General features: G+C 37.2%; 1 protein-coding gene across 1 annotated transcript in view; it reads left to right on the forward strand.

Annotated features, from left to right (window-relative positions):
- Window positions 1–22,433, forward strand: part of PDCD10 (programmed cell death 10) — a 47,005-nt gene that overhangs the window by 10,181 nt on the left and 14,391 nt on the right. Inside the window, exons 2-3 of the mRNA XM_045503056.1 lie at window positions 9,932–10,139; window positions 19,280–19,333. Of these exons, the coding sequence (XP_045359012.1) occupies window positions 10,044–10,139; window positions 19,280–19,333 (150 nt within the window). The 5' untranslated portion in view covers window positions 9,932–10,043. The remainder of the gene's footprint in view (window positions 1–9,931; window positions 10,140–19,279; window positions 19,334–22,433) is intronic.

Here is a 22,433-nt window from a genome sequence, read left to right on the forward strand (position 1 = left end):
ATTTCTTTCTAAGTTGTAAAATATAAAAATTGGACTAGATAATATATAATGGCTGGTATAGCTTTAAAATTTGAGGGTCTTAATATTTAAGTTTCTTAAATGCATAAGCATATGACAAGAGTAAGAGTAAATTTACTGGTGAGAGATTGAGAACTGAATTATGGAAAAATGTGGGCTTAGAAAGGCTTTTGCCAACACCTAACCCTTACTTCTGGGACCATTCCCCTTTGTTCATAATGCCTTGTTTACCATGCTTGTGTCCTGATAGTCTAGAGCAGTGGTTTTCCAACTGTGGAGAGTTGTTAAAGAGCTGCTCTGAGAGGGAGAGGCTGAGGGGTAGGAAGCTAGTTACCTCATATGTTTATTGGATGAATGAACAGTTTAGTGTGTTTTACCTCTCTTGATAAAATATTTTATTTGAAAAACAAATAACAGTTCTACCGTTTTAAAGAGGCTTAGAATCACTTATCCTTCACTATTTATCTGGCTTTCAGGAGTCCTTGATTCTCCTGGCTAGATGATTGTGCAGGAGACCTGATTTCTAGAAAGAGATCTGTTATTTCATCTGAGATAAAAATGTAATAGTAATAGCTAATATTGAATAATTGCTATGTGCCATGCACTGTTCTAAACACTGTATCTAATAACTTGTTGAATCTTCACATCAGCCTTAACAGAGGGAGACTGTTATATTATTCCCCTATCATAGATGAGAAAACTGTAGCTCAGACTAGTTAGATAACTTGCCCCAGGTCACTCCATCTAGTAAGTGATAGATCCAGGAATGAATCTAAGCAAGTCTGGTTCTAGAGTCACTAAGCTTATTACCCACGTCTCTAATGACAGTGCTATTAATGTTACCTAAGTATAATGGAAACAGTCCTAATGCTGTTTTCCTTTAGGTAGCATTGTGGATTTTGAAGTGTTTCTTAGAACCCCAATCCTCTATAGAAAAATAAATTGTAAGCTTTAAGGGACTGATTTTTAAGTGTATGTTTAGAACCAAGTCTGCTTATTAGTTATGGAACACCTCTGTATGACAGACATAAGAATTAACAAAGAATGATAAAGGTAATAAAGTTAAATTTAGAGCACTTTTACATTTTGCATTTTTCCTTCATGGGTCATTGTATTCTAATTTGCCAGTGTTACCTGTTTTCAAAGACATCTTAGCTTTCAGGTGATGTTTTAGTTGGAACCTCTCTTCTCAATTAATAGCTCATCAAATGCTTGTTTGGTCAGTCATGTTTACAGAGATATGAACACTTACCTTTTTGATCTTATTTTTAAGAAACCTGTCGCTGGAGTCCTTCAACTAGATAGTGGTATCAACTAGATACCTGGAAATTGTGTTATGATAGAGAGGGTGCCTTTAAAAATTTGATTGAAGTGATAATTCATTGTGGAATGCGTACTTTCTTTGAATAGTTATTTAAAAGTGCAAAAATAGAATATTTAGTAAATTACAGGTATTTATTATAGAGACTTTATGGTTTGATTTAGAAATTACTTCATCTTTTATTCTAACTATATCTCTTTCAAGTGTGCAGCTCAGCTTTTTTTTTTTTAAATTTTTTAATGTTCATTTATTTTTGGGAGAGAGACAGACCATGAGTGGGGGAGGGGCAGAGAGCGAGGGAGACACAGAATCCGAAGTAGGCTCCAGGCTCTGAGCTGTCAGCACAGAGTCCCACGCGGGGCTCGAACTCACAAACCGCGAGAATATGACCTGAGCCCAAGTCGGACACTTAACCGACTAAGCCACCCAGGCGCCCCACAGCTCAGCTTTTTAAAGAAACCAAAGCATGGAGAGGTAAAGTGACTTGCTCAGAGCTAAGATGGTTTATGATGATAGTACCAGAATTGGAGCCCTTGTTTTCAGATCTTAATACCTAATGGTCTTTTTTTCCATAGCTCTGAACAAATTCTCCATTGATATTTTGAAGATGTCCAGAAAAAATATTGATATATGTAAACAAATATGGTGGCAAAGTGTCATATGTTACCCTTACCATTAACAAGAGATTGTTTGGGGGCTTTAGGGTGGGTCAGGTGTACGACTTGAGTCCTAAGCATACGACTCTTAATTTCAACTCAGGTCATGATCTCACGGTGGTTCATGATACTGAGCCCCACATCAGGCTCTGCACTAGTAGTGCACTATCCACATAGAGCCAGCTTGGGATTCTCTCTCTGCCTCTCCCCCTGCGTGTGTGCGCTCTCTCTCAAAGTAAACGCTAAAAACCAAACCAAAACAAAAGAGATTGTTTCTAGATGTCCCTAACTGCAAAATTCAGCAAAAACTGAACTGATCGTAGTACATCTTCAGAGAGGTTGAGTTCCACATAACCTTACTAAAAAAGCAAACTATATATGGAAGAGAGTGAATCCTAGACAATATAATTTGCAAAGGAAGGAGAGAGATGTAGCTTTATCTTGAAGGCTTCAAGGTTATTTTGATCTAAGTAGGATCTTCTACTTAACCCTATTCCTCTGCCTCCCCTTTTCCTAGCTTTCTTCTCTAAACCTTTAGTCTCTCATTTAAAAGTGGTTACATTTTGAGATGAGAAGGCCCTAAACGATAGGTTGCGATATCAAAGACTCACTTTTCAGCTGTGCAAAATGGCCAGACTGAGCTACACAGCCTTAAAATAAATCGAGTTTCTCCAGGAGCCTGATGGATATGATTCATGATGCCAGGTGCTTAAGAGAAAGCAAAGAGTTGTCAGGTATTTGAAACCTTGAATCAACCAGCTATTGGGGAGGATCTCTTTACTAGAATTTGTGAATAGTTTTTATGATCTTATAAAAAAAAATTTAGTTTCCTGGAGGGTATTGTGTTGTGAAATTAGGCAGAGAAAGACAAAAATCATATGACTTCACTCATATGAGGACTTTAAGAGACAAAACAGATGAACATAAGAGAACGGAAACAAAAATAATATACAAACAGGGAGGGGGACAAAACAGAAGAGACTCATAAATATGGAAAACAAACTGAGGGTTATGGGAGGGGTTGTGGGAAGGGGGATGGGCTAAATGGGTAAGGGGCACTAAGGAATCCACTCCTGAAATCATTGTTGCACTATATGCTAACTAATTTGGATGTAAATTTAAAAAAAAAAATAAAAAGAATTTTAGCTTCCCATGATATTACTTTTGAACCTCTGGTAGATCGCAGTAATAAAATTTTATTATCACTGAAATTTGGAGTTTCAAAGGATTTAAAATTATGTAGTTTTATCCCCTCTTTGTTTCTGCTGGGAAAACAAACCAGTGATTAAGTGAAACTTACACAAAGTCAGAACCAAAAAGAAGCCCAGTCTCAGGTACTTAGTTTTACCTGTGCCCCTTCCCTGAGTCTCGCCTTGGCAACTAGTTTTTCTGACTCTCTAGGCACTGTTCTTTCCATACCAGTGCTTTTCAGCCTGTCCTGTTCACGAAAATCATCTGGGTTGTCTACTCAAAACACAGCTTCCTGGACCCTTTCTTGGAGATTCTGATTGAGTCATCTTGGGAATGTTTTTAATAAGCAGTGAAGTGACTGTGATGGCTTAGGTTGTCCAACATTTAGGAACTGCACCACTTATGCACCCTTGCCCTTAGAGAAAGTTTTGCTTTCTGCTAAAAGCTGATACTTTCTGGATCTTGCTCCTATGTAAAGCAAGGCTAATCTATGTTGGAAATTCTTGCACTTTGAGAATTTTGTGAACTATTAAGTTATATGCCAATTAAGTCCTATGGTCTAAAATACATCCTCTCACCCTTAATAAAAATGAGACATCAGAATTTATAATCGGCAACTGTTTTGTTTCTCTAGTTTGATTTGGTTTTCATGTAAATTTCTTTTGGAATTCTGATTTTAGTTGCAATCATCTGATGCTAATATTCTCTTAGCTTACTATACTAGGAAGAGCTTGGGATAACGAGAAGTAGTGAAAACTGGTAAATGTGACCGGTAAATTAAAATCTTTGTTAATAGCATTAATTAGATTTCTTTGTATGTTTTTGTTTTGGTAGGCTTGATATTTCAAAACTATTAGCAAGGCTGGTTTAACTTATAAATTGACCATCTCTTATTAATTTGTTCATTCAACAAACATTTATTAGTGTCTACTATGTATCTGCTGCACTAACTAAGGTCTGTATTGGTAAAAAGAAATATATTTAATTTTTTTTTTTTTTCCGACGTTTATTTATTTTTGGGACAGAGAGAGACAGAGCATGAACGGGGGAGGGGCAGAGAGAGAGGGAGACACAGAATCGGAAACAGGCTCCAGGTCTGAGCCATCAGCCCAGAGCCTGACACGGGGCTCGAACTCACGGAGTGCGAGATCGTGACCTGGCTGAAGTCGGACGCCCAACCGACTGCGCCACCCAGGCGCCCCAAAAGAAATATATTTATAAGTGGTAACATAAACATGAATCTGCTTCTTGCTAGAATGAATAAATTTCTTTTAGCTAAGTGTTCATGACGAGATTGGAGACCCAAGCAAAATAAATAAATAAAACTTTCCTCTTTTTTTTTTTTTTTTTTAAACTTTCCTCTTTAAGAAAGGAAATGAAAGGAATTATAAGAATTTAAGACCAGGTGAGGGGACTAAGTTCTGGAATTGCCTATAGAGAAAAACAAGGCAAATAGACCTGCCTACAAATGTTTTTGTTTGTTTGTTTTGTTTTGTTTTGTTTTGTTTTGTTTTGTTTTAGAGGAGTGCAAGGCAGGGAGAGGGGCAGAGAGAGGGAGAATCTCAAGCAGGCTCCACACTTAGCACAGAGCCGGATGTGGGGCTTGATCGATCCCACGACCCTGGGATCATGACCTGAACCAAAATCAATTCAGAGTCAGATGCTCAACTGACAGAGTCACCCAGTCACCCCCTGCTCACAAATGTTTTTAAGTGTAGAATTTATTTAGGAGCTTTCTTTTTCTCCCTAAGAACTTTGTATTTCAGTTCCAGGGACTTCCATTTATCCACTCCTTATATTTGTGAGTAAATAACTTTAGCTCTAGAGTTATCTCATGCCCAGATGGATTAAAATGAGACTCTTTCAGGAACTGCTGATTCTGAACCTTGAGATCTGTCTGAGTGTATTTCTTTAAATGAACAGACTCCTGTTGGTTCTTTGGGCAGGGCAGAGCAGGGCAGGGCAGGGCAGAAATCCTCTTAAGACTAATGGTTTTGCAGTGGAATGGACAAGAACCTATTTTTGTTTTCTCCTCACTCTAAACAAATAATGGTTGTAAGTGCAGGGAGATATTTAATACTTATTCATTGTGTGTTAGAGATTAGCAGTGCTATTTTGATCACTCAAGGAAATGAGAAAATATAAATGAATAGGTTGCTTATATTCTATTTGTATTTGTAGCCCCATATCACAGAGGGTGTTTTTGAAGAAGAATTTGCTTAGAAGTATACCTTTTTGGGGCTCCTGGGTGGCTCAGTTAAGTGTCCCACTCTTGATCTCAGCTCAGGTCATAATCTCCTGTTCGTGATTATCAGGCCCCCAGTTGGGCTCGGTGCTGACAGCATGGAGTCTGCTTAGGATCTCTCTCTTCCTCTCTCTCTCTGCCCCCCGCCTATGCGTTCTTTCTTCCCTCTCTCTAAAAATAAATAAATACACTTTTTAAAAAAATATACCTTTGTGTTACTGGTCTTGTAGTTCTGGTTCTTGGTTTTTTTGTTTGTTTTTTGTTTTTTTGTTTTGTGTGTGTGAATGTGTGACTAATTCCTTGTGAAACAAAGCTTACTTTGAAATCAAAACTTTTCCCCCAATGCAACACATTCGAAATGGGAAACAAAGTAGTTGTTATGTTGCCACCATACCCACAATAAATTTTTATTTATTGTTAGTTAGCAATTACTACCATGGCAAGTCATTTTTTTGAACTGTGGTTTCTACTGTACTAGATGGTGGATGTGGTGACTTCTTAAGGCCTTTCCAGGTTTGGGATTTGGAGTTATTAATCTTCAGTTGGCTATGCATACATGATCCGCACTCACCTCAGAAACCAGTAGCCACTAGAGAGCTGAAACTGTTAAGGTGCTGCCCAGCTGCTCAGGGCCTGACCACACCCACTGTGAAAGGAACAATCCTTCTCAAAGGGGCAGGGTCTCAGCCTTCAGCCCTTGATCAGCTTAGTACCTTTGCTATTTGGGTAACAGGCTCTTTGTTGATGGGAGTAATTGCAGGTTGTTCATTGAACCTTTTCAAATAAAGAAGCCTGTAGAACGAATGACAGCATTTTTTAACTTGTACTAAAAATGACAGAACAATTTAATATTTAAGAAACCTAATTGAAATTGTTGATTTTTGATCTCATGTAAACACTGATGAAACCATGAGTGGCCCCAGTTTGTGAATGTGTGCCTCCTCTTTAGCCACCTCTTTAACTCATAATATTGCTATAATACTTTCTTTGTGATAATAAATAGTAGCTATCGTACCACATAGTTTTAGAGGTGAGAAATACATACATGTGTTTTCTTAAGTTTGAATCATGAATATCTCAAGTGAAAATTTCCTGACATGGGAAAATACTACTGATGAAACACAATGGAAAAAAATTCGATACAGCTGTTTACAAAAGGTAAAAAATTAAGTGTTTGAACAGATTTATTGGGGTAGATGGGTGGATGCCAGCAGGAATCCTGAAAGTGACTCTAGCCACTTTTACTGATCACTTCCATCTGCCTTTATATATGCAGGGATACACATATGTTCAAAAGAGAAAAATACAAAAATGATGCAATTGAGCCTGCTTTAATTTTTCACTTCCTTTTTACTGAGATCATTAGACTCACCAGCTGTCAGCTCCTACAGGTAGTTCCCCACCCCACCCCCCAGTATACAAGTGGCACTACTCTTTGTTACTCGTGAGCTCATCAAGAAATCGAATGATTTTGGGGAGTCTGGGTGGCTCAGTCAGTTACGCGACTGAGTTCGGCTCAGGTCATGGTCTCACGGCTTGTGAGTCCTGAGACAGCTCAGAGCCTGGAGCCTGCTTCAGATTCTGTGTCTCTCTCTCTCTCTCTCTCTCTCTCTCTGCCCCTCCCCCACTTGCGCTCTGCCTTTCTCTCTCAAACATTAAAATTTTTTTAAGAAATCAAATATTTTTTTTTTTAAGTTACCGTCCATGCTCAGGACATTTAAAACTTTTGACCACCTTCTCTTTGAAACACCTTGTTTCTGTGATAACTGGTTCTCTCTCCCAATTCTCCCATTGCAATATAGTATCCTGACTTCTCCCTTGTAATACTAATTGTTTGTTTTCTGGCTTTCCTTTCACTGGATAAGCTCCATGAGGTCAGGGACTGTCTTGTCTTGTTCACTGCTCTGTATTTAGTCCTAGGTCTAATACTGTATAGGTGATGAGGTAACTCTTCAAGTGTTGGCCCTGTTCTGCTATTTCTCACTTGTTTTTTCATTGATACTGATGCCTTCAATTACTGTCTATACAGTGCATCCACTGTCCATCATTTTCATTTTGACTACTATCCTTGCATTTCAGCCCCTCTTTTTTTGTTCCAAGTTTAATATGAAATAGTATTCACAATTTATTTTTATAATGTTATTTATTTATTTTGAGAGAGCCTGCCTGAAAGTGGGGGAGGGGCAGGGAGAGACGGAAAGAGAGAGAATCCCAAGCAGGCTCCACACTGTCAGTGCAGAGCCCAACCGCAGGGTTCGAACTCAACAACTGTGAGATCATGACCTGAGTCAAAATCAAGAGTTGGACGTGTAACTGACTGAGCCACCCAGGTGCCCCCACAATTTACTTCTAAAGTGGAAAAGTAGAATACCAAATTTATGTAGTTAAATAGAAACAACAGGACCACAGTTGATATTTACCTACTTCCTCTTGTTACTTGCTCAGATCTGGTTGGTCTTTTATATAAATATACTAGATGTTTTAAGTTTTCCCTTCAGTTTGTGTTCCTCCGTTCTATCTTTAATGGTATGACCAAAGCAGTCTGCTTAAATAAATGATCTCATCAGGTAATGTTTTTCTGTTACCCTATGAGATAAAACTTAGGAATTAGCCTTTTTATTTTTATTTAGTTATTTGGTTCTGTGAAGTCAGGGAGCAGCTTTTAGCTCAAAAACGAAAAACTTCCTGTGTTTAGAACTACCAAAAACGGGACTAAACTGTTTCAGTAGGGGTTGCGTTCTGCTTCACTTGTAGGGATATGGAAGGATAGATAGTAAGCAGTTCTCAAATTGGACAAGTTGTTAGAGCTTTTTGAAGCTATACATACTCCGGGCCTTTGATTTTATTTTTCAAACTGCTTAGGTCTTCCACAGTCTGGCCCAGATGAGTTTTTAATGATTAGGGTCACATCCTGATCACTCCCTACTGCATCTTATACACAGTAGGTGCTAAACATACATTTTTCAGTGAATGAATAACTTCTGGGCATTTTCCTGGGTAGATGAGCTGAGGTTCTTTGTTTCCTGCTCAAACTTAGTTCTTTTATGTGGAATTATCAGATCTGGATTGAAAGTATTATGATTAAGTCTTGTGCCCCTGCATGTGTGTTCTTGGTCAAGTCATTTACCATCTCAGAACCTGCTTTTCCATCTATAAAATTAGAATGGCAGGCTGTAAGGTAAGTTAGTTACATTGTGAAGACTAAAAGCATGTGAAAAATATTTTATAATCTGAAAATGCTTTGTAAATGGTAGAAATTATTCAAAACTGATGGCTTTTAAATATATATTAATATATATTGTTTAAAATATGCCACTAATATTACTCTTTCATTTTACACTTAGGCTCATTTTTTAGCCTAGCAAAGAAAATAAATACAGTTGCTTTCTCTTAAAAACCAATATATTTCCTCAGCTCTTCAAGGCAAAATTTCCCTCTTAGATTGTTAAATTCTTAAAGTTTTTATTTATTTTGAGAGAGACAGAGAATCCCAAGCAGGCTCCGCACTGTCAGCATGGAGCTCAATGCAGGGCTTGCGCTCATGAAACCATGGGATCGTGACCGAAACCAAGAGTTGGATGCCCAACCAACGGAGCTACCCAGGCACCCCAAATTCTCAGTATTTTATTTTATTTATTTTTTATTTTTTCAATGTTTATCAATTTTTGAGAGACAGAGTGTGAGCAGGGGAGGGGCAGAGAGAGAGGGAGACAGAGAATCTGAAGCAAGCTCCAGGCTCTGAGCTGTCAGCACAAGGCCTGTCTCTGGGCTCAAACTCATAAGCTGTGAGATCAGGACCTGAGCTGAATTCAGATGCTTAACCACCTGAGCCACCCAGGTGCTCCTCAGTATTTTAATTCCAAGCTATCAGGGTCTGTGGATCTCTGTATTTAAGTTTTTGTGCCAGATTTGGGGACCAAGATATGAAAAGTACCACTAGCAAAATTAAATAAACATTTTCCCCCCAAATAGACCACATTTGATAGAATTTTCCCAGTTTTAAGATTTGTCTTAAATCTCTGGTGCTTGGCTGTGTTTAGGTGACAAAATCAATGAACTACTAGCAAAAAAATATTTTAATCTAAACACCTTAATTCCTTATTCTTAGTTCGTTAATGTGGTTCTCTATAGTTACAGCTTTATATTACATATAAATGTTATAATTATGTATTTTGTTGGTACTTCCTTGTATTAACTTTTTTGATTGTATGTAGTGGAATTAGATGCATGATTATTCCATGGTGCTTCAGAAAGCACTGTCTCAGTTGAAGATGAGTGGGTTCCTGAATCACAGCTTTGTGAATTAGTACCTAATAAGGGAAATTTGTTGTAAGAAAGGGCAAATTCTCGAGTCTGAGGAGGAAGAGATGTCTCACAGATCTGGGATACCTTCATAAGTAAGATATATTAACAAATCAGTTGTTCATAAGATAGGGACTGGGAAAGCAAGTTACTGGTGTTTGTATAGTAAACCTGTGTTCATTCTTCCCTTTTAAACAGGTCAGTATATGTTTTGTGCCCTATTTTATCACAAAAAAGAGAAGAAATACTGCAGTGAATGAAGATTCCTCTGCATTTTAGCACTGCCTTTTCTACTGTAGTTGGCTTTTGAATGAGGATGACAATGGAAGAGATGAAGAATGAAGCTGAGACCACTTCCATGGTTTCTATGCCCCTCTATGCAGTCATGTATCCTGTGTTTAATGAGGTAAGTCGGTCAACATTTCCTCATATGGTCTCTGCAATTCTTGATGCCTGCTTCATTTACTCATTTATTCCTTCATGTAACAAGTGCATAAATGAGTTTCATCTATGTGTTAGACATTGTACCAGGACTGGACATAAAATAGAGGGAACGGGGCACCTGGATAGCTCAGTTGGTTAAGCATCCGACTTTGGCTCAGGTCATGATCTCACGATCTGTGAGTTCGGGCCCCGCATAGGGCTCTGTGCTGACAGCTCGGAGCCTGGAGCCTGCTTCAGATTCTGTGTCTCCCTCTCTCTCTGCCCCTCCCTTGCTCATGCTCTGTCTCTCTCAGAAATAAACGTTAAAAAGAAATTTAAAAAAAAAAAAAAGTGGGGGAAGAAAAAACCTAGATATCTTGCTTCCCATCTGGAAGTTTCACTATAGAGGGAAAGACAAATAGTGAACAAAACAATGCAAGTAATTATATAAATGGGAAGTTGTGGTAAGTGCTGTGAAGGTTTACAAAAACAAAAAAACAACAAAAAAAAAACCTGTTGTTACCTAGCAGGTGGGACCTGCTTTAGGGGTCAGGACCAGCCTCAATGAAGATGAGACCTATACACTATGATAGAAAAGAGATAAATAAAAGGGTTAGACAGTTGAAGAGTTGGGGATAAGCACATTTTAGGTAGCAGAAGAACAGGCACAAAAATATCCTGATGAATTCTAGTTAGTAGTGTTAAAACATTTCTACTAATAAAGGGAAGATACCATTGCTTTAGTATCTAGAGCAGGTGTAGTTGCTTTTTTATTTGAGGAATTTTCTAGGAGTTAATAATAGTACATTTGCACTTTTTCTTTTAATTTAATATTAATATGCTAAGATTTGTAGAGAATTACAGAGCTGGAAGTTCCTTACAGATAATTTAATCACCCTTCCTTTTAATCGTGAGCCAAGTTCCTATTACATAAAATTGCGTTCCTGAAATTACCTAGGACTAAGAGCTAGGACTCTAAATTTAGTGGCTTCAGCCTTTCTGTCCATTTAATTCAGGTGTTTTGTTGTTGTTGTTGTTTGTTTTGGGTTGTTGTGGGGTTTTTTGCACTTAATTAATTATAAAGCTGTCAACAGCATTAACCTTGTTGCTACTGTAACCTGGAAACCCTCACCATTTCCATGGACTTTTTATTCCTTTTTGTAAAGTATTAGAGTAAGATTCTGGGTTTCAAAGCCATTTCTCCCATATTATTAGTTTTATTGATCATGCAGTATGCATGCACTTTATTTGATGCACTTATGGTCTTAAGTCTTAGGGACAACAGAGAACGATTCATCCTCTTCAACTTGGAAACCACAGACATAGTTGCCATTTCAGACATACACTTTGGAATTCCAACTGCTATTCGTCAAATAGTGTTATGTTCAGTGAGGATAAAAGAAAACTCAAAAACAGTGGCTTGGATACAAGTTATTTCTCTTGCAGAAAAAACTGTGGCAGTAAGTGGTCCAGTGCTAGTATTATGACTCAGTATCATAGTGCTTGGGCTGCTGATTCTCCATTCATCATGTTCTAAGTTGTCTGGAAGGTACAAAAAAAATGGAGCAGGGGGTGAGGTGTTTTTTCTAGCTGATTCAGCTTCCTTAAAGTAACCTTTTTGGAATTCCTGTACAAGACTTCCATTTACATCTCATTGGCAAGGACTTAGTCTTATGACCACACCTACCTGCAAAGGATGTTGGGAAATTTAGAAGTTTTGTTACTAAAGAGGAAGCAATAGGAGGCATCTTTTGAAAAACATGTCCCTATTACACTGGTACCATGGTAGCAATGGAGGTACTCTTTTAGGTCTGGTTATACCCATCTCTGCAAGTATAGCCAACACTCCAGTAAGTCCACCATTTTGTTCTAATACCTACCATTTATTACAAGACTACAGTTATTGTTAGAAGCAAATGCTTCAGTTCTGTTTAGTACATATTTACTAAATGTCAACCATTTATTTGCTGAGTAGCCTGCTAGGGCCTAGAGATGTAGAGAAGAAAAAGGCAATATACCTGTCCTCAGGAATTGTGGGGAGCACAGATGTTTAAGCAGATACATCATTTAATTATCCTTGTACCATGTAGGAGGTAAGAAGATAGTCACTGAGAGCTGTTGAGTAACCTTTGTTGATGTTTAGTGTTTAATTTCTCAGGTACTTCGAGAAGCAGTATGGCATTTCTACCCAGAGGTGCTCTCTCTTTCCTGGTCTATATAGCTACCCCTGTAGGCTTTTGGCCCAAGTTGTTTTGGGGCATTTCTATATTCATCCAGTATTTTGAGTCTTTACTTGAAGGAAGGGCAATGTGTATTGTAGAGCTTCTGTTTGACTCTCTAGTTAGTGAAGAGGAATTCGAGAAGCTTTTTTTTCTAACAATATGGAAAATGGATTTTATTTGAATCTTCACTTTGGAAAATAGTTACATAGGATATGAGATTCTGGTAAAATGCACTATTGGGATTGATACTGATCCATCTTTTCTAATTTATTCATGTGTAGGAAAAATTAATTTGAAAGAAAAAGAAATGGCTATGAATGGACTGGTAAATCTTTTCCAGAAATAAAGGCAATGATTCTTGCCAGATGATATCTGAAAAAATATGTGGGTTAATGGGCCCAGAATTAGAACATGTTGCCAAATGATTCATAGTTGGTTCAAGAATTAGTTGTTAGAACTGAATTTGAAAATGAAATGGCAGGAGGTAGCCGACTGAGAGATACTATATCAAATTGTCAGGGTCTAGTTCTCGAATTTATGATCTAACACCATGGTATCAACTTTGTATAAAAATTATTTGTCATGTTATTTAAACACAAGTATTCAGAGGGGCGCCTGGGTGGCTCAGTCGGTTGAGCGTCCGACTGCAACTCGGGTCATGATCTTACGGTTTGTGAGTTCGATCCCCGCGTCGGGCTCTGTGCTGACAGCTCGGAGCCTGGAGCCTGTTCCGGATTCTGTCTCCCTTTCTCTCTGCCCCTCCCCTGCTCACACTCCATCTCTGTCTCTCTCAAAAATAAACATTAAAAAATTTAAAAAAAAACCAAGTATTCAGAAATAAAGTCTTTTAGAAATAGTGGTAGTAGGTCTCCTCTCTGAGAGAGATATGAATGAAATCTGGGGCTTGATTTAGGAACGGCATAAAATAATTGTGCCTTTAAATGTGCAGTGTTTGGTTGGAAAGAATACAATACTGGCATTGTTCTCTGACGTTCCAGTATATTAACGTAACATCCTAAATAAGATACCTAATCAGTTAAACATTAATATTTAACTATCGTTCAAACATAGATTTTTCCACAAGTCTACTAATGGGAAAATTAGAATCTAGTTTGGCTCTGTTTTTCTGTGCTATGAGGATTTAAAGATAAAATGGTTGTCGAATTAATCTTATAGAAAATAGTATCAGAGTAGAGATGAATGTTTTCCTCTGAAGCTAAAAGCTGCACTTAATCTTGTCCACAGTGTACTGTAAGTTTAAAAGCTGATGCATTCTCACCTTGACATTACATCCGTAGTAGTGACAGTGGTAATCTGGAAGTCATCTTGTAGAACAGAGTTTTAGATAGTAGGACATCCTTACACCTGGGAAATTTTAATACTGTTACTCCAGCTCACAAAGCAAAGTTATTTATGGTATTCTGGGAGTTTGATGCTTGCTAAACTTAATGAAGCTATGCCAAGACCGCTGAGAAAGGAGTAGGCTTCTTATTTAATCAGCTGCTGCAGAGTTCAGAGTCCCAAGTATATTGCATGTGTTGTAAATGTACTGTGTAATCGGTCTCCTGGTTGCATTATGAAATAATGAGTTTATAGAAGCCTCATGACAAGTCTTAGAATCTCAGGTACTGTATCACTGTCTACTGATTTTTGTGTATGGAGGAGGAGAGAGGTATAGTTCAGTTCTTCATTCCAGGAAAAGATACACCATGTATCATTTTTTCCTTTGACTTTTTATTTTATTATTTTATTTTTTTAAATTTTTTTAATGTTTATTTATTTTTGAGAGACAGAGAGACAGAGAGTCAAAGTGCTAGCAGGGGAGGGACAGAGAGAGAGGGAGACACAGAATCTGAAGCAAGCCCCAGGCTCCGAGCTGTCAGCACAGAGCCCGACATGGGGCCCGAACTCACGAACCGCAAGATGATGACCTGAGCGTTAAGTTGGTTGCTTAACCGATTGAGCCACCTAGGCACCCCTTCCTATGACTTTGTAGAGGAATTGTTTTAAGGTGAAGTATAATTTTTTTTAATTGGAAGAAAAAAAATCAAACTCCAAAATTTGAGCATGGTAAACATCTCGACAGTGAAGACCTGGGTTTTACCTGAAATCCCACCATCCAGAGGTGACCATACTTGATATCGTGCATAAGAATTACCGTTCTGCCTCTTACTTAGCCTGTATAATCTTATCTTCTTTTATTATTTATAAGATAATGATAACCAGTAAAATGTTTATTTTTCATAACTCTGTGAAGTAAATGACTTCAAACATTGTAGTGCTAAGAATAGTACCAAGCATGCAGTGAAGTATTAGCTGTTATTCAGGAATCTTTCATGTAATTTTCTGTAGACCATTCTTAAGGAGACATTTTTGTAAAAGTTAGGTGGCTCTGCTTACCTTTTTTGCTGGACAACTTGGCAACCCCAGGAATGGATCAATTTAGAAACGGTTAACTGCATTTATTATGTGTAAAACACATGACTGCATTTGTCTTCTGTGTGGCAGCACAGAAGTTAGTAGGTGGCCTCTTGATTCTATCTACTTTTGTCCTAGGGTTTGGTTTTTTGTTTGTTTGTTTGTTTTCTTTTTTTGACCTGGTTCACCTCATTTTCATTTGAGTCATAAGAAGTGTACCTTTTATACTGATGTCCTGGCCCTGTTTGGTTCCTTAAAGAATAGGATCAGTAGTCTTTGTGGGGAAGGGAGAAAGATGTCAGCATGGGGGAAATCATGCTTGATTTTGAGGAAGCAAAATTTAAAAAAAGAAAAAAAGTCTTATGCAAGACCTGTAAAACTTGAGCAACCAAAGGGTTAAATGGATTTTTTCTTTTTAATTATGGGTGTAAGAGACTGGGTTGATAAGTAGAAAAGGAAGTATAGGAAAGAACTAATAACTTTTGGAGGGACCAATGTAATAAATGAGCTCTCTATGGAATCAAAATTATGTGTAACCTTTTGAAATATTTTCATGAACATTCTAAAGCAAAGTTTGCAGTTAGTACTAAGTGCTCTCAGAAGCTATCAAAAATAAGTTCCAGGAGGAGCTCACAAAACTGAGAGTAGGCAGGATGTGAGGTGAGCCTTGCTGTTAGCTTCACCCATCCTATCTATCATAACCCTCTAGGTAGGACTTGAGGCACTTGTCCTTATGTTTTTGGTGAAATGAGATATTATGTGCCCCTTTCTCTCGTGCTCATTTTTTTTTTCCTTTACCCTTTTACTGGTGACATGGAATTCCTACATGGCTGAGCCCCAAGGAAAGTCCCTCCTTGTCCAGATAGATAGCCATTAATCAAGGTGTAATCATATTTTCCTCCTCCTTAGAATTCAAAATGTGGTGTGTGCACTATCAATTACAGCTAAGAAATGATGGATGTTGGCTCATTAAAGATACCCTAGCCAACAACTGTTATCTCAAAAGCTAGAAAAAGCAACTGGGCTAATTAATGAAAGCATTGGAAACAAAATGGAAATTCTTTTCTGTCCTGAACTTACATACAGTGTTTACACCCCCATGTGTTGCCAACCTGAAGAAATACATAAGAGGGAGAATAGCCAAGGAAGAAGATTTTAAGAGGATACCCTCTTTAGGACCATTCAGATCTCTCTTTCATAAAGACTTTTTTCCTCCTTCAACTGATAGTGATCCCATCAGTGTCTGTGTAGTGGCTTACTTAAATTGATCCTCTGGGGTTCCAGGACTATATTTCTTTGTATCTGTTACACTGACCTTACACATGGTAGAAACTCAGGAATTTGTTAGTTCTTAAGTAGTTGAAGAGGTTCAATGATAGGGGGACTGCCAGTCTGCAGAGGGTGAATTCAGGGAGGCTGGGTAGCATTAGTGGCTTGTGCATAGGTTTTGGAACCAGACAGAACTGTTATGAATTCTGCCTCTGTACTTACAGCTACTGAACATTGGGTAAATTTATGCAAACTGAATTTCTGCCTTTTAAAATAGAGATGATGATCGCTAGTTACAGATTGTGAGGATGAGATACTCTATAAAAATACTGTATATAACAAAGTTCATTACAGGTGCTAAGTAATGATAATTGTCATTAGGATACAACAGAACCTTACATTGTCATGAAAGGTAGGATGAACATGATTTTATAATCAAATCATCTATCACAAGTGAAAGATCTAAAAAGGAAGCACTTTTTATTCGGGAAGATAAAAACATATCTTGCTGCCTGAGTATTACAGGCTGAAATTATAAATAGATTCAAGAATAATTTAGATAAATTTATGGATGAGAGATTAAGTTCAATTCAAAAAATATATATGTGCCTGCATGCCTGGTATTCCCTGGGCGATGTGGATATCATATGAGTAATAAAGCCTAGTGGGTTTATTACAAGTTGTGTGGGTATATAATGTATCCCAAAATGACTCCCAGCAGAGTTCTGGTGAGGTGCTTCACAGCTCACAGATTTGATTTAGTATATACCTGACTTTTCCTTTTCTTTTCTAAGATATACTTATGTAAACTTAATCTAGAAATCCAGAGATGCTGATGTCTATCTTGGTACTTTTATTACTTCTTCACAGAATTTTCTGGGCCTCTTTTACTTGCCTTGACCCTTTCACATAACAACCAGTACAGAAAGAGATAATAATGCTGACACTTGAAGGTACACATCTGACTCAGACCTTTGACTTGCTGAAAGAGGTCAGAGTGTGGTGTAAACCCAAATAAGGAAATGGTTCCTATCAGAGTGGAAAACATTCATCCTGTCTGCCTGCCTCTCCCTCCCTTGCACAAGAACTTGAGATGAGAAGAGCTGTATTGTTATTTTAATCTTAAGTAGTACTCATTATAATTAAATGAATTCCATGGAAGAAGTTTTCATTTTTGGAAGCATACTTTCTTTAATTTTATAAACTTACATAGTTGCTTCTTTGTTGTATTTGCCTATGTGGTTCCCTTCTATCTTCCCGGCGATGTTAGTTTTACAGGATTTGTAGAAGCCAAGCTAAATACTGAATTAAATGGTCTGTTATTTATTTTTGGAGATAAAGTATTATCTTGGCAGATTTTGTTATTTTTGCCTTATGTTTCAGGTGCATAACTTGTAGGGAGATAAGGTTCTTGGCATTTCTGTCTTGTTTAGAAAATAAAGTGTAGGCCATTCCTTAAATACATGTATGTATGTTTATATTGTTTATAAAGGCAACGTTACATTTTATTGCCTCCAAGGATTGAAAGGAATATTTACTGCAAAATATGCTATGTTCATAAGGTTTTTGTAAAAATATTCCACTTGCATAAAAATCTATAAAAGTTACATTGTTTTTGAACATTTAATATTGTCCCCAGTAAAAAAAGTATATACTTTAGGATAGTTAGGTGGCTCGGTCAGTTGAGGGTCCAACTTCAGCTCAAGTCATGGTCTTAGTGAGTTCGAGCTGCATATTGGGCTGCTTGCTGTGGGGGCGAAGCTGCTTTAGTTCCTCTGTCCCCCTCTCTCTGCCCCTCCCCCTCCCTTGTACTCTCTCTCAGATATGGACATTAATAAATTTTTTTAAATATAAAGCTTAAAAATATACACACACACACATATACACATATATATACACATTGAGTTTTACTGAGTTAATTGGCCCAATCCTTAGAGACCAAAGGAATATGAATTTAACCGAAGGTAGTTATTTTAAGTCTAGCAGTTAACTCTTCAACAAATGGCTTTTTTTTTTTTTTTTTAACATTTATTTATTATTGAGAGAGCATGAGCATGGAAGGGGCAGAGAGAGAGGAGACACAGAATCCAAAGCAGGCTCTAGGCTCTGAGCTGTCAGCACAGAGCTTGATGCGGGGCTTGAACTGACAGACTGCAAGATCATGACCTGAGCCAAAGTCGGATGCTTAACCGACTGAGCCACCCAGGTGCCCCAGCAAATGGTGTTTTTTGTTTTGTTTTGTTTTGTTTTGTTTTTAATGAAATTTTATTTATTTATTTATTTTTGGCTCACTGAAAAATGAATTCTATAAAGTATATAATAAGGACACTTATTTTTCATAATTGTAAACCTCACATTTTGATACTAAAATTAAAAGCTTTGGAATTCAACTTTTGAGACAGTATTATAGGTAACCTTTTTTTTAATCCCGGTAACATAGAAGACAGATGATCCACAGTCTTTATTTAGTATCAAACCTTTTATCAGTGCTATTTTCTAATTAATAAAATATACTAACGTCAGCTTAATTCCTGGCTGAGGAATTGTAAAATAATTAAAAAGGAGTAAAATACAAAGAATCTTAAATAAATGTTTTCTTGGTATTGATCATTTTATATTCGGTGCACACCCAACTTACCATGTACTTGCAATAGACTATTGAGAATTGATCTTGAATCCCATTTTCAATAATTGAAGTAAATATGTTTATTCTTTCTGTAGAGACTTAATATTATTTTGTATTCTATGCTTATTTTAAATCTACTTTTAAAGTAGAGCTTGTCTTCGTTTTTTCGTTTTTGTTTTTGTTATTTTGAGAGAGAGCAGGGAGAGGGAGAAAGAATCCTAAGCAGGCTCCATGCCCAGCAGGGAGCCCTATGCTGGACTTGATCTCACGACCCTGAGTTCATGACCTGACTCAAAATCAAGAGTCAGAAGTTCAACCAACTGAGCCACTCAGGTGCCCCCAGTGTGTTTTTCTTCTCTTTTTTTCGCAGTGAAAAACTCCTATATATTCCTTAATTTCTCATGGTCTCTAATGAAAATTTTAGATAGCCTGTGTATTTGAAGAATTATGGTGATTTAGAATAATTAGCAAGTGTTTTTGTTAATCAAATGATGGATGTATCAGTGTGATTACTATAGAGTGGAATATCAGAAATGTGCTTTTTCTAAGAAAATTGATATTAACAGTGATTTAAAATTTTTATTACAGCTAGAACGAGTAAACCTGTCTGCAGCTCAGACACTGAGAGCAGCTTTCATTAAGGTGAGGTGCACATAATTTATTATGATTAAAATGTATGTTATGTATAAATCTGAATATCATGTGATAATTGCCACTTTATTTCCTTCTAGTGAAACCCTCTAGGCTATCTCAGGTCTGTTTTAGTGTACTCTTTAAAGCTTAAAACACTTCCAAAAAGTGAATTGACACAAATGCTGTTTCCTTAGCATTCATCTTCTTATCACTTTTATGCTTTTGAAACTAAGTTCTTTGGAGTCTCTTCTCTTTAGCTTTAGAGTATATTTTCAATTTCTTTTCCTGTTATTTGACTTGATAAAAACCTTTTGATGACTCAGTTAGTTGGGCGACAGACTGGCTCAGGTCATGATCTCACAGTTCGCGGGTTCAAGCCCTGCATCGGGCTCTGCACTGACAACTTGGAACCTGGAGCCTGCTTCGGTTTCTCGGTCTCCCTCACTCTCTGCCCCTCCCCTGCTCGGTCGTGGTCTCTCCCTTTCTCTCTCTCTCTCTCTCTCTCTCTTTCTCAAAAATATAAAAAAAAAAAAGCTTTTTGTAAAATTATAATTTGAAAATATGTTTTTCATATTGCTTACTTACAGAACCTTAGTATAAAACAGTATTTTTGATGGGAAAATAAGAACTGTGTGTAGGTCAGATTAAGGATACCTTTTCCTTATACGGTCGAGTCACTTAGAGTCAACTTTTTCATTGTCTCCAGATTTGGAGACCTTTAATAATTACTAGCCACGTACTATTTAATAATTACTAGCCACGTGTTGCTGTTGAATACTTAAAATATGGTTGGTTCAAATTGAGTTGTACTCCCAAGTATAAAATATACACCAGATTTTGAAGACTTAGTACAAGAAAAAGAATGTAAAATAACTCAGCAATAAGTATTTTATAGTAACTACATACTGAAATGGTAATATTTTGGTTGTACTCCTAAAATGATTTCATGTGTTTCTTTTTACTTTTCTAATGTGGCCACTAGGAAATTTAAAATTATAATGAATGACATTTGTTGCTTGAGTTACATTTCTGTTGGACATCCCTATTCTACATATTGGGTGCAGTCTTTCATATAAAACTTTATTCATCCCCCTTCCTTTCCCGGTATATATCAGGGTGCCCAAATCTTTCATTTTTATTTACTTTGTGTGTATTTGTTTCTGTCTGTAGCTAAGATAACTTATATTTCAGGTAAAGTATTTTAATGTTTAAATCTAGAAAAAAATGTATAGTTAAGTTTTATTTGAGTAAAACCATAATGCCATCCAGCTTGATTTCTTTTTATGGCAAAGATTAGTTTATCAATACCACTCTTAACTGGTAGCATAGACTATGTCACTAGACATCTCTCCTCCCTCACCATAAGAATTTACATTGTATGTATTAGATTAGAGCTATTTTGATGTGATTAATACTCTAAAATGCACTGCCTGTATATGTATACGTAGTAGCTTAATTAAAATATGTTCTGACAAATCATTGCGTTAATGAAGAAAATGAATCAAGTAACACCATCAGTGTTGTGTTTCTTTTTTTCTTTGAGTTTGCTGTGGTTTTGGAATGGCATATTTAGTCATTAGGAAGGCATGATGGAAACTGTTTTAAGCTGACTTTCTAACTATTTTCAATGTGGCCAAAGAAGGGAAGGAAAGGCAACTTATTTCGCAATTTAGTATTGAGGGGCGCCTGGGTGGCTCAGTCGGTTGAGCGTCCGACTTCAGCTCAGGTCATGATCTCACAGTCTGTGGGTTCGAGCCCCTCCTCGGGCTCTGTGCTGACAGCTCAGAGCCTGGAGCCCGCTTCAGATTCTGTGTCTCCCCCTCTCCCTGCCCCTCCCCCACTCTCACTTTGTCTCACTCTATCTCTCAAAAATAAATAAATGTAAAAAAAAAAAAAAAAAAACAATATAGTATTGATAAGGCAAAAGTCCGTTTTTCAGCTTTTCTGATAGCAAGAACAGAGAAATTTCTCCTGCTCATCATAAAGAGGACTCTGTCTGAAGTAGTAGATGATATCCTCAATGTTATTTCTAAAAGAGACAAAATAATTTCGTTAAGCTTTTTCTTTTAATATACTTATATATAATCTGATGTTTTAACACTAAAGTACAATTTAAACTGTGTTTAAAGTATGTGGTTTTGATAGATCTGGTTTACCATATGGATAAATTTTATTAGCCTTGGCACTGATTCTTAATTGGGGGAAGTGGAAGTTATTTTGAGAGGAAAACAAATTAGTTTGCCTTGATTTTATCATTATTATCATATTTAATTTGTTAATGTTTTAAATGTTTATTCATTTTTGAGAGAGAAAGACCGTCATTGTGAGTGGGGAGGGGCAGGGGAAGGAGCAGAGAGAGGGAGACAAAGAATCCGAAGCAGGCTCCAGGCTCTGAGCTGGCAGCACAGAGCCCGAGGAGGGGCTTGAACTCAAGAACTTTGAGATCATGACCTGAGTCAAAGTCAGATGCTTAATCAACTGAGCAAATTTAATTTGTTAAATTTCAAATGGAATTAAAAGGGCATGCATTAAAAAGATGAAGATTTTGTGTTTTTAAAACTAGAACTTACTTGACAGTTTTAAGTTTATTAATTTTGAGAGAGCGAGAGAGGGAGAGAGAATCCTGAGCAAGCTCCACACTGACAGTGCGGAGCCCCATGCAGAGCTCATACTTACAAACTGCAAGATTTGAGCCCAAATCAAGAGTCGGATGCTTAACCGACTGAGCCACCCAGGCGCCCCTGAAAAAGATTTTAAAAGCCTCACTCACCCATATATCCCTATTAATATCCATAATATATATGCCTATGTTTCCAGTTCTTTGACCACAACACAGTGTCATCTATCTTGATAGGTTTAATATTTATTTTTATTATTATCACAAGAAGAAGGATTAAAATAGTTTCTCCCAAGATGAAATACTAATAAATACTATCTTTTAAGATACCTGTTCTCCTTGGTTCTTTTTCCTCTTGGAAAGTTCTGATAGGTTTTGCTGTTGAGAACCACTGAATCACAAGAGTGGATGTTACTGCCTTTGAGGATAGTTTCCTGTCATAGTTGGGTTCTTTATAAAAATTGGACAACCATAGAATTCAAGGTTGTATTC

The sequence above is a fragment of the Leopardus geoffroyi genome, chromosome C2, assembly GCF_018350155.1.
Source record: "Leopardus geoffroyi isolate Oge1 chromosome C2, O.geoffroyi_Oge1_pat1.0, whole genome shotgun sequence".
NCBI lineage: Eukaryota > Metazoa > Chordata > Mammalia > Carnivora > Felidae > Leopardus > Leopardus geoffroyi.